General features: G+C 39.3%; 1 protein-coding gene across 3 annotated transcripts in view; it reads left to right on the forward strand.

Annotated features, from left to right (window-relative positions):
* Positions 1–13,513, forward strand: part of RABGAP1L (RAB GTPase activating protein 1 like) — a 682,701-nt gene that overhangs the window by 477,340 nt on the left and 191,848 nt on the right. For all 3 annotated transcript variants that reach the window (XM_060034268.1, XM_060034260.1, XM_060034251.1), the window contains exon 18: positions 11,075–11,116. In XM_060034268.1, the coding sequence (XP_059890251.1) occupies positions 11,075–11,116 (42 nt within the window). The remainder of the gene's footprint in view (positions 1–11,074; positions 11,117–13,513) is intronic.

Consider the following 13,513-nt stretch of genomic DNA (forward strand, 5'->3'; position numbering starts at 1 on the left):
TGGTGCACGGGCTTAGTTGCTCTGCGGCATGTGGGATCTTCCCGGACCAGGGCTCGAACCCGTGTCCCCTGCATTGGCAGGTGGCTTCTTAGCCACTGTGCCACCAGGGAAGCCCCTACATACAATTTCTTGAGGTTTTTAAATCCTCTCAACTGTATATTTGACTGAAAATTCTTGAGTTTTGTTTTTTGGTATGATTCTGCTTTGAGAGTACTTAAAATATCAGTTCCTTTTTATCTCTGAAGACCGTGATTAATGTGTAATTGGTTTGTTTTTCCTGATGCACTATAACCTAGTTTTCAGATTTGGAAAGAAGTAATGAACCTTCTGGGACAGAAAAAGATGAAAGATAACATGTATGTATTTTAGTGTTACTCTCCAGGAGCTCAATTTTTACATTTAAAAAGGAACTGAGCATAACATGTTTATCTTTCCAAATAACCTGAAAAGGAAGCTCAACAACCAAAAAAAAAAAGTATGTAGTTAATATCAAGAAATTGTGGAAACAAATTAGTTTGAAGAACATTTCATGAATTTTAATTCTCATTCAAGGTTTTTTTCCTTGATCCTAACAACCCTATTCATTTCATCAATTCATTCAACTAATTCTGAGCACCTACTCTGTTCCAGGTAGTGTCCCAAGAGATGGAAATATACCAGTAAAGACACAGGCAGGGTTCTGCCCTCATGTAACTTACAGGGAGATAGAGACCGGTAAATGAGTAGTTACACAGCAGTAGAATGAGTGCTGTGATATGGAGAACATAGGTGCTTTTAAAGATCACTACTGAGGAGTACCTAACCCAGCAATGAAAAGCCAAAAAGCCTCCCAGAGGAATTAGTGTCTAATCCCAGACCTAGACAAGGGGAACAGTAACTAAGAGAAGAGGGAAGAATGTTCCAGGTAGAGAAAAACACCATACAGTAAGGTCCAGAGGTTCAGGGCATGGTCTAATATGGGGGAATTCCTTGAGAAGAACCTGTTTTTCATTGCCCCAAAGCTATGAGAAGACTAAGGAGGGTGGGATTTGGGGGGAGTGGGTACCACCAGTGAAATCCCTACAAGCAGCAGGGGGGAAAGTGCCATTCCCTCTTGACATCGTGCATGACGGTACATGACACGGTAGCAGCCTACTGAGAGAGTTATCAAGGAAGACCTTGTAGTTTACCGGTAGGTCTAAATCTTCCGGTTGGGATTCCCTGGTTTAGCACCGTAAAGGGAAAAGACCTGCTTTTCCCTCCTGCTGTAGGGGAAAATCTCAGTTCAGTGTTATCTCCTGTGTTTCTTCTCAGTGTGTCTCCTTTGCTCTCATACTCCTAGCACACTCACACAGAACACGTCACTTCTGACGCTTTTAGTCTCCAAATGTGTGGATGTTTTTCCCCACACCAAGCAGTTCTCTGCAACACCAGCTGGGTGCCCTACAATTTAACTCAATTCCAACACTGTCTACCTGGATATAGTGTCAGATCCCACAGGTTAAAGGCTCAGTCCCACAGCACCGTGCTCCCACCCTACTTCAGATGCCAGTTGCAAGTGATAGGTTCCCAGGTTACCCACAATTCTGTGCATTTTGGCTACAAATCAGAGGTTCTCATGACCCCCTCCCCAAGTTCAGTTAATTAGCTAGAGGGGCTCATAGAGCTCAGGGAAACATTTACTTACTTTACCCAGTTTATTAAAGGATATGATAAAGGATACAGATGAATAGCCAGATGAAGAGATACATAAGACAAGGTCTGGGAGTGTCCCAAGCACAGGAGCTTTTGTCCCCGCGGAGTTTGGGGTACATTACTCTCCCCGTGTGGATGTGTTCGCCAACCTAGGAGCTCTCCAAATCCCATACTATTGGGATTTTTATGGAGGCTTCATAACACAGGCTTGGTTGATCATTAACTTCATTTTCAACCCTTCTCCCTTCTCAAGAGAGTGTGGGCCAGGTCCGGAAATTCCAAGCTTCTAATCATGGCTTGATCTTTCAGAGACCAGCCCTCATCCAGGAGCCATCCAGGAATCCACCCACAGTTCTTGCTTCACTAGAACAAAAGACACTCCTGTCACCCAGGAAATTACAAAGCTTCCGAGAGCTCTGTGTCAGGAACTAGTGTCAAAGACGAAATATTCGAACAGAGATGCTCTGAGTGTTCTTATCACTTTGGAAATTACAAGGGTTTCTGGAGCTCTGTGCCAACAACCCGGGCAGAGGCCAATGTGTATTTTCTATTGTCTCACAAGCATATATTTAATGCCGCTCAAGTTGATGTATTAATATATACCTTGTAATAATAAATTGATACACTCTCATGTATCTCTTAGCTAATGGTCTTCTGGAGCCATGTTTAGTCTGAAGATGCAGTATTAAAATATCTACATTGTTAATTCAGCTAACCTTTAAAATAATCTTATTCTGACTTTAAATTAATAGCTTCAAATTTGAGGAAAATGTATAGTGTACCATGGTCATTTCAAACACTTATCTCTGGAGACAGACTGCCTGTCTTGAATCCCAGCTTCAAACATTTGTGTGTGATCTTGGGTGAATTAATGAACCTTCAGCAACTTGTTTCAGCTTCCACATCTCTCATACATCTACATCTCTCTCATCTCTCATTTTTTTTTATTTTAAAAGAAAGGTGGGGGTGTAGGTACAAGAACTCTAACAGAGTTCCTATACCTTCTGGCTTCTGGGTGAGTTGGGTCAAGGGAAACTCTAGCAGGAGATTGGAGGAAGGAGAGAATCAAGATCAGCTGGTAGTTAGGAATTGGTGAGAGTACTTTGTCCTTATGAAGGGAATCAAAAACATCCCTGCAGGGGCTTCCCTGGTGGCACAGTGGTTGAGAGTCCGCCTGCCGATGCAGGGTACACGGGTTTGTGCCCCGGTCTGGGAAGATCCCTCATGCCGTGGAGCGGCTCGGTCCGTGAGCCATGGCTGCTGAGCCTGCGCGTCTGGAGCTTGTGCTCCGCAATGGGAGAGGCCACAACAGTGAGAGGCCCACGTTCTGAAAAAAAAACAAACCCAAAAAACAAAAAAAAACACCCCTGCAGCCTGGGATCACTGACTGATAACTGTAGCTAGAAGACAGCGTAATCCAAGGCACATCATGACTTGAGGGGATTTGAGGAGAACCAGAAAGGTGATTGCCAGTGTTCATTGCCAGTAGGACATCTTTATAGGAACTACAAAGTGCTTTCCAGGTTACACCTCTCCTTTTTACCCAGGGGTGATATGTTGTCTGTTTACATTTTTATCTCCTATCCTAGTCTGGAAGTCCCTTGGTAGAGGGATGATTTACCCATCCTTGTAAACATACAAGTGCTTGTATATGCTAAGCAGTTCTCAGAATGCCTGGTACACAGATTTCACGAACACTTGTCAAAAGCTATAATTTAATTTTTTTCTCCTATTTTATATGCCTTGCTTCTGAAAGGTTTATTTAATTCAGATGACACTAACCTCTAAGAATTCTTCCCAGAGTCACTCATAATTAAGGACTCAGACTTTATAGATATACCTGTTTTCAGTACTTCACTCAAAAAACAAATCCAAGTCAAGCAAAGATAATCACCCACAACCAGACAGATGCATTCATGTTACATTCACTTTTCATCCCTCTCCATTCTTGAACTCTTCTTCACCACTCTACTTATGAAAAATTAACAAATGATTCTATAACAAAAATGGACAATATATAATACAACTGGGGGAAAGGAAGGGTGGGAATCATCCAAGTTTTGTTAGATTTTATAATATATTAGTGAATTAGTAGTAGACATAAGGGAGGACTTACCCCTGAGGGTTTTGAAACATTAGGACTTACAGTGAATTTGTATTCAAGGCTGCTGTGAAAGTCCCTGAAATCTTTTTTTTAAAAGCTCCTTCTTGGTTTTCAGTGCTACAATCCTGACCTCTAGTGGAAATCCAGAAACAAACCAAAAGCCAAAACATCACATCATTTTACTTATTACTCCATCAAAGTCCATCATTTAGTCATCCTAAAAAACTGAACTTGTAAAGTGCTTACAATACGAGAAACACAGAATAAAGTAAAATACATTTTGGCTGACATTTACAGCATTCTTATTATAGGAACTATATTTAAGAGCAGCCAGTATTTACTTCTTTATATTTGCATGGTAATTATCTGTCACTCTCTTTTTTCTGTGGGAAAAAAATGCATTACTCTATAGATCACAGAAGTAAGAAATTTAGCAAAGAGAAGCTGAAGGGTTTCTTCTCAGGTTACCTGATGTGCATAACAAACTACATCAAACCTGAGTGGCTTTAAAACAATGATCTTAGAGCAAGACATAGTGATATTATGTAGCCTCCTGATGTGATGCGCTGACACAATATTGCTTCTGTGGTATATGTGCCAAGAATACATAATCTAAGTTTAATCATAAGGAAACATCAGAAAAATCAAATTGAGGGACATTCTACAAAATAACTGGCCAGTACTCTTTAAAAAAGTGTCAAGTTTGTGGAAGACAAAGACTGAATACCGTCCCAGATGAAAGACTAAGGAGACATGACAACTATTGGATCCTGGACCAGAAAAAAGACATTCGTGGGACATTTGACAAAATTTGAATATTATTTTCTTGGTTTTGATAGTTATACTGTGGTTATGTAAGATGTTAACATCTGATAAAGCCAGGTGAAGGGTATGCAGAAACTCTTGGTCCTATTTTTGCAAATTTTTTCTAAACCTGAAATTATTTCAAAATGAAAGGGGTTTAAAAATTTTAAATAGCCATTTATTTTGTTGACAATTTCATAAGTCAGGAATTTGAGAAGAATTTAGCTAATGTGCTTCATCTCTGATCTACATGGCATCTGCTGGGACACCTGAGGCTGGAGGATTCACTTTCAAGATGACATCTTCACTCACATATCTGGCATCTGGGTGATCCTTGCCTCTCCTTCTGTGCATGGCATCTTGTCCTGCAGGTCCCTTCTTCTTTTTTTGGCCTCTTAGAGCATGGGAGTCTAAGTGTAATTGTACTTCTTACATAGTGGCTGGCTTCCAAGAGCAAGCGCTCCATGAGATAGGACGTGGAAGCTGTCAGTCTCTTATGAGACCTGGGCCCAGAGTACTGGCATAGCTTCACTTCTACCATATTCTGTTGGTCAAAGCAGTAGCACAGTCTTCCCAGATTCAAGAGGAGAGGATCAAGACCCCACCTCTCAATGGGAGAAGTGTCCAAGAATTATGACTGTCTTTAATTCATAACAGATATCTCACCAAAATCTGCCTGACTTTGCAGTAGAGGTGGAATCAGTGAAAGAAGGCATGGTTTTGTTTTTTTGGGGGGTCAGACATACATAAATTCTAGTCTTGTCTTTACCATTTACTAACAGTGTGATGTCTCCTAACCTCAGTTTCCTCATTTCTAAAATGGTGGCAGTAACACATATGCCATAGAGTTACTGAGAGAATTAGTGAAAAAATATACATAGAAAATGTAAGATGTGGCAGACAATAAATATGTGAACCTAATAATAATCACTAGCATTTACTGAATACTTAGCAAGTGCTCAATTCATTTGATATGCTTTTTATATGCTGTCTCATTTATTCATTGCCCCTTCCTCGGGTGATGTGTCCCATTGTTGGATGGGCCAGAAAGGGCAGCACCTATTTCCTCTAGCTTTAGTTGTATTTGCCTGCGAGCCTGCTCCATTTACCTGGTTTGATAATTATTCACTGCCTTGTTGTTTGGATTTCCATTTCCACATAGTACTTATTTCCCTCTTATTTTGATCCCTAAGGACCCAGGTGCTGAAGCACTTCTGGCACTTTTTGACACTACCTTTTCAGCATTTGTTCTCAGTGCTGTCAGTGCAGTTTTTGACAGCTTCTCACGCAATCTGTCAGCCCCCTGTGAGCCCACGATTGCCTGCTCATCAGAGCCAAAATGTTCAGTGTCTTTGTTTCAGTGAGTGCTCTGCTGTCAGCCTTCCTTTATGCAAGATTGTGGGTGCTCAGTTGTTGGCCTACCCAGGAACACGATGATCTGCACTTTGGAGCAATTATTTAATTTGGGGCAATTACTTGTAGGTGTTCTTCAAAGTGAAGGTTTTGCCAGGCTGTGACTGAATTTTGAAACAGCAGCTTCGCAATCAGTTAAGGAACTACTCCTTCACACACACAAGGCTGATCTCAGTCTGTTGTCACTGGAGGAAGGTGGTGACCCTTTCTTTTCACGGCAAGCTGAGTTTCTATTGCTTCACATCCTGCAAGCAGTCAGCTAATTTTTGTCTGTTTTCAATATGGAGACAAATAATAAAATTTGGTTTTGGTAGAAGTCACCTATTTGTTATCTTTCTCCTCCCTGCTCTCAAAATGTACTTGCCTTTAAATGGGAAGAATCACTTTAATCCTTTAGGAATTAGAGGCCGCATTAAATAATACCCAACTAAGTGATTCATTCATTCATTCATTCATTTATTCCTTGAGCCATCTTCTCTAACTTAGCAGTTAAGAATATGAGTTCTAGAGTTATACTGTGTAAGTTTAAATCCACTTAATAGCTGTGTGACCTTGGGAAATTTAATTTGACTTCTCTAAATCTTAATTTTCTTGTGGGTAAAATGGAATTTCAGGTTGTCGTGGGATTAAGTAAGGACATGTTTTTGGTGTAATTAATTTAGATCTTGGCACATAGAAAATATTCAGTGGATGTTGACTCATTTATTATCTTGCACTTGGAGTTAGACTTTGCACTATAAATAAGTAGCCATAACAATGTATTTACTTGTTGTTTTTACTCTTAATAATTCTGCAAATGCTTTAACCCTTTCAATCCTATTAGGAACACTTATTTACCCCTCAGTAACAATCAAATTGCTACAAATTACATATTCCTGAAGAGGGAAGCACCTTGAAAATATATAACAATTTTTTTCTTTTAAAAATATATCTCAGCTCAATTAGGCAAAAGTTGGACCATGTAAAAGTAGGTGGACAACAAAATAATGGGGGATTTAGTTCATATGGTGGCTTGGGAGAGTGAAAGGTGGTTCGCTTTTAATTTACTTCATTGTTGACTAGCAGGCTGAGGACCAAAGCTTGCATTGACATTGTCATCTTAAAAACAACCTATTGGAACTTCCCTGGTGGCACAGTGGTTAAGAATCCGCCTGCCAGTGCAGGGGACAGGGGTTCAAGCCCTGGTCTGGGAAGATCCCACATGCTGTGGAGCAGCTAAGCCCGTGCGCCACAGCTACTGAACCTGCACTCTAGAGCCTGCGAGCCACAACCAGTGAGCCTGCGGGCTGCAGCTACTGAAGCCCATGCGCCTAGAGCCCCTGCTCTGCAACAAGGGAAGCCACCGCAATGAGAAGCCTGTGCACCGCAACAAAGAGTAGCCCCAGCTTGCTGCAACTAGAGAAAGCCCACGCGTACCAACGAAGACCTAATGCAGCCATAAATAAATATATAAATAAATAAGTAAATTTATTTAAAAAAAAAAAAAAGCAACCTATTTGTAGTGCCCAAATGTTGGCCTGAGGAAGGTTACTGTAATTTAGTGATACCTCTCATTGTATCCCTAAATGGGAATAAGTCTTATTTAAAAGAGAAAAATAGATATTTTTAAATATCTGACTAAAGTTGCCTTTTTTATTCTCTTCTTAGGAAATCAGGATACATTTTGTAGTGAAGTAAAGCACTGGGTAGAATAGCAAGTTTTTCCTGATTTCCAACAACTTAGAGGTCTAAAAATACCTTCGTTTGCACAGCCTGGCCACACTATTCTACTTCAGTTGAAGGCTTATGAAGTCTTTACTTTTCTTCATTTTTGTGGATAATATCTAGGGTTTCATGTAAGCAGGTGCAATAATACTTTATTATTATGAACTTATTTAAAGAGTTTACATATATAAAATTTTCTGATAACTGAAAGTTACCTCGTTAGCTTCCCAAACTTAAAGAAAATCTACTTTTTATTTAAAACACAGACTATGCTCCCTTAAGCACGATGTTTCAAATATAATGTAAGCGTTCGTTAACATTGCTGAGATTATCACAGTGAACTAATGTTAACTATTGAAGGGCTATTGGCTCCACTAAATGAGCCCGGACAGCTACACATTTTTTTTAAAGTTTATCTTCTGTTTCTATCAGATCTAATATTTTGATTCTGGCAACTGTCTCAACAGTCTCTGCCCCTAACCCTATCTACCACATACTTTGTCTTTTACTTTGCTGCTTCTGATATCTGTAAACTATAAAATCGTATTACCAAACTAATTCTAAGTGTAAATGAAATTAAAATTGAATAAATTTTTTTCCTGGTATTAGTGAGAGCTATTTTGCTATCTAAAGATTTTTTTTTTTTCTCCAGGTTCTTGTTTGTGTTTTCCATAGCTCAGTTGTTCAACAGTTTGACTTTGAGATCATTGAAAAACAAGGTTTCTTACTGTCATTTGATGGTGATTCTACAAATTGGTCTAGTTAGGTCCATATGGAAAAGAATAAATCCCAGAAAATTTGGGGATAGCTAGTATAGTTCATTCATTTGGTCATCATATAAGCCCTTATTAAGTACATTACGCCAGCACTGTGTGGTGAAAATGCCCTTAAACTACACATTAGGAGGCTTGGCAAATGATCCTAGCCTGCTACTACTAAATGCATATATAACCTTAGACTAGTCAAGTTCATATGCTGAAAAATGGGAATCATAATACAGGTTGTTATGTGGATCACTGAGATTTCACTCTTCCTGTGAAAGCAAGCAGGCAGGGGAAATGTTTGGCAGGGAGGTTGAGAACATAGCAGAGTTGGTTGTACTCTGGAGTGGAATACCCTGCAGGGGTTTGGGAAGGAGAGGGAAGAGTAGGAGACTGGTTTAGGAGAAAGGACCAGAGCATTTTTTTTTTTTGCAGTACATGGGCCTCTCACTGCTGTGGCCTCTCCCGTTGCGGAGCACAGGCTCTGGACGCGCAGTCTCAGCGGCCATGGCTCACGGGCCCAGCCGCTCCGCGGCATGTGGGATCTTTCCGGACCGGGGCACAAACCTGTGTCACCTGCATCGGCAGGCGGACTCTCAACCATTGCGCCACCAGGAAAGCCCCAGGACCAGAGCATTTTGAGGATTAGAGAACAAGAGACAGGAAATGTTTACATTGCCAGCAGTGACTAGAAAAACAAGAGCCAGAGACACTGTGGATTTAGTCCTGATGGCGGCTTGATCGGCACTCAGGTTGTGAGGATTCACTATGCCTAGCCGCTGTGACATGGGGCTGGAGGATATGTGTAGCAGGGCCTACAGGTGGGCAGCAGCTAGCGGGTGAGGACCCAAATTTAGATGAGGAAAGCAAATTCTGCTTAATTGTAACCCTTGTTCTTTTGATTGTGATCGTGGTCTCCTTTTTTTCTCTAATTGTGATCAAAACCAGTGTAGAATCCTTGCTTGGAGTGGTGATGCACTCTGTCAATTTGATTTTGTCTCCTGGCCTGATTATACTTCCTACTGCTTTCTGATTCTTAAAGGATTAACTGAGTACACCCAAAACCTTCAACCAAAGATTTTGTGTTTATCATTCATCCCTTCTTACTATTATGTCATATGTTTGGTAGTTGAATATGAAAGATTAGCATATTATAACAGGAATGCACTCTAATTATGAAACTGAGCAGGACCCTCTGGGGCTCCCGGGCACGGAAACCTTTCTGCGTCCCATGTTCCTTATTTGCAGGGAACAGACTCCAGCCTCTGTGACCTTTCTGAGTCCCCAAAGGCAGATTCCAACAGTTGCTAATCAGAGAAGGGAGAGGATTCAGAGACAAGGGAGGAGCACCAGAGAAGGCCACCTGAGGCCAGATTAAAGAAACCAGAGAAGCCCATCAAGAGATTACCTGAGACCAGATTAAAGGAGTGTAGGCCTTTCACACACCCTAATCTTATCAGCAACCCCACCCTTGAACTGTTGCTGTAAAAGTCACCAAATCCTCCCAGTTGGGACACACAGTTTTTCAGGGCAGGAGCCCGCTGTGTCCCCCTTTGCCTGGCAAAGCAAAAAAACTATTGTTTTCTACTTCACCGAAAACTCTGTCTCTGAGATTCAATTCGGCACTGGTGCACAGAAGCCGAGTTTTCGGCATCAATTACCTAGTCCTAATTCTTGCTTCTGATTTTGGAGACAGTAAAAGGATGGTTTATTAAAGGTTCTTTGCATAACACATCTGGTACAGCTCTATATCCAGAAGGTAGATAGATTATATTTGTGACCAAGCTGAAGAGGGCACATCAAATAGACCCTGGACTTATGGGAGATGTCAGCTCAAATTTGAAAGGTCTTTCTTCTCATGTATGATGACTTGCATGACAAGGAAACTGCGTATTCTGTGGAAACTTTGTTTCTGACTCTGTCATCTTGAGCATTTAAGATTCCTGTCTCTTGACTTTAATATCTCAACATTTCTTCAGAGTCATTGGGCTGAACTCAGAGTCAAAATTCAGCCCCAGTACGGCTTCTTAACAAACTATTTAATTTCTTTATTCATGAAGAAATATTGCTCTGGTTTTCAGGAAAAAAGGAACAAGGGAGTCTAGCAAATAGCCACTAATTACCACCTCTAGCTGTACACATACTACTTGAAAGCAAGCACTAAAACAAACAACACAATAAGAACAGTAGGGGAAATCCAGTGTGATGCTTACAATCTGTCCCAGTTATCAGCAACACTATTTTTCTTTGTTTTGTTTTGTTCGCCACTGGCAGTTTAACCACATCACACAGATAAGACTTAACAAATTTCAATTAATAATTTTAGACTTTGGTGTCACTGCCATTTTGATCAAGGAACTTGACTTTTGCAAGCCCTGAGCCAATTTGTCGTAAAAACAATAATTTTATGTGAGCATTAATTAGATAGCACCTAAAATTTATAATAAGCCTCTCATAGAAGAAAAAATACCTTTAGAAATCTCATGTTTAATTATTATTGTATGTGAAAATGAAAACAGATTTTATTAATGATATACAGAAGTCTTGGGAAAATACTTAATAAAATCGTGATAGATGTGACAGTATTGATTTTGACTCTCTTTTTCTATTTCAGGGTTTGAACATAATCTTTCATGTAGCCTTGGCTCTCCTAAAGGTAAGTCTGTTTTTATGTTTAAGTTACTGAACTGTCTTACCTCTCTGCCCTTGGAACTGGGCATCATTCAGTTTACAGCCTCTGCCTCATGCTAGATTCTTGAAAAAAAGAAAAAAAAACGACTTCTCTGAGGAACTCTGATCCTCTCTCCTTCCCCCATCCTTTTTTGTTGTTGTTTATTTCAAGTTTGGTTTTCTTATAATCCATTTAATCTTGCTATCACAGCACTTTTTCTAGTAAGGTAAAAATATTTCCATTCATTCAAGTTGTATGATATGAGAAGAAAACCTGTTTTCTGTCAAAATAATGCCAGCTTTCTTCTTAAAATACTTATGATAATAACATCCCTAAAGGTGCCTAAACATATAATTGAATTATTAGAATGCTTCTGTAATACACTGACTAAAAAAGAAACTGCTACATTTCAATTTGCAGTTCTTTCTCTGATAGCTAGAAATTTATAAGACATGTTAGAATTCAATTATAATTACCTTGTTGGGTTTTATATCAACATATCAGTGCAGCTTTAAAAGTGTGGAAACAGCAAGACATTTGCTGCAGAGTTGATGAAAATAACCTGGTTGGTTTTTGTCCTTCAGTTAAAGATGAAGTTCTGTTATTGAAGGTGATAATTGCCTTGCTTATAAAAAGATGCAAGCTCACCCTTTTCCCAGTAAAATGTAATGGTTAAAACTGCAGACACCGGACTCAGACAGATTTGGTTCTAATATCAGCTCTAGTGTATGACTTTGGGCAAATTACTCAGACCCTGAATTTTGAGATAATAATGAAAACGAATTTATAGGATTGCTAAATGATATGATACATAAAATTCTCTTAACATAATGTCTGGAAAATTGTATCGCCTAATAAATGGTAGCTGTCATTATTGTGATTACTATTATATTGATGAAGTAATTCAGAATTTGTTACTAGATTCCCTATAATTCTTCCAGATTTCCCAAAAGATAATAATCTGAATCTTCAGAGAAGCTCCTGATATTTTAGGAAAGGTTCCATACTTAACCATTAAATACCTTGATTCTAAACAAAGGCATCACATAATATAGGCCCTATGCAACTCAAGATGTGGGCTGCTGCGCCTCATCTCTTGTTCTGTTAAGCATTTGTTTTTTATGAAGTTCGTAAACTGTACTTCAGACTTTTCATTAAATCATTTTGAGTTTAGATATGAACAGTTCATATGACAAAGTTACTTTAGAAGTTAAGGAAAATATTTTCAATAAAGTAACAAGCGTCTTTGCGTATATCTTTCAATGAAATCATGGATCTCCACCTCATTTTTTTTTCTTGTCATTAAAACAAATCAAATCCAAAAGATGCTTTCTGCAGAGGGCTGGAATAAGACTTTTAGACTGCCTAAGCAGTGAAAGTATTACATAATTAAGACTAAAAACAATATTAAACCATAAAGTAAGTATAAGGAAGTCCAACAAGGTTTTGATTTTTCCTATCATGTCTAATTTTTTGTTTCAGATACTACATCTTTCCCAAGATGCCTTTTCTCATTTTTAATGACCTTCCTTTACTAGTGCTCTTAGCCCGTGCTTAGTCTGTCTTTTGCGGGTAACCTAGGACTTTGCCTCTGGATATCAGACCTGTACTCCGTGTCAGCCTAATAATTTATTCTTCTGGTAAATTATCCCCCTGGCTGACAGGTTTTGGGGGCTTGATTGTATTGTTTTCATTTATTTATGGCCATGTTAACCCAGACATGGCCTGTGCAGGGGACATTCTCTGGCCACTGAGCAGAAAGGCTTTTGTATCTTCTCTAGCAATGCATGGATACTCATCTAATATCATCTTGGAGAATGTCTAGTTAGAGAAAATAAAAAGGAGAGCTTTCCCATTACTATAGGTTTATATTTATCTCTCTTCCTTGTTTGAATCCTGGAGCTGACCTCACATAGAGACAGTACATACATAGGCTGCACTGAAGTGTACTTAATTGATCTGATTGCCCCACCTAGAAAAAGAATACTCCAAACACATTTGACAGTGACTAACTTTTAGCTTCTAATCTATCAGATAAAAGAATATAAACTTGTTTATATCAGAATAACACAATTAGGGATAGTTCAAAATGCTTATGAACCCAGCCTAACTAATTTTCAGTATAGCTGTAGAGGGACTTTAGATTTCTCTGTATTCAGTATAGCTGTAGAGGGACTTTAGATTTCTCTGTATTTCTTGTGATGAGGGGAATCAGAAAGGGAAATAACATTACTTGAGCACTTACTGTGTGCTAAGTGTTAACGTAGGTTATCTCATTAGCACACATCAAATGTGTTATTTGTAGGAGAATCATGAGCTGTGTTAGAGAAGATGATCTAATTCTCTCCCTCAGTTGATTATTGAGGGAGCCAAGGCCCCAGA

The sequence above is a fragment of the Delphinus delphis genome, chromosome 1, assembly GCF_949987515.2.
Source record: "Delphinus delphis chromosome 1, mDelDel1.2, whole genome shotgun sequence".
NCBI classification, from domain to species: domain Eukaryota; kingdom Metazoa; phylum Chordata; class Mammalia; order Artiodactyla; family Delphinidae; genus Delphinus; species Delphinus delphis.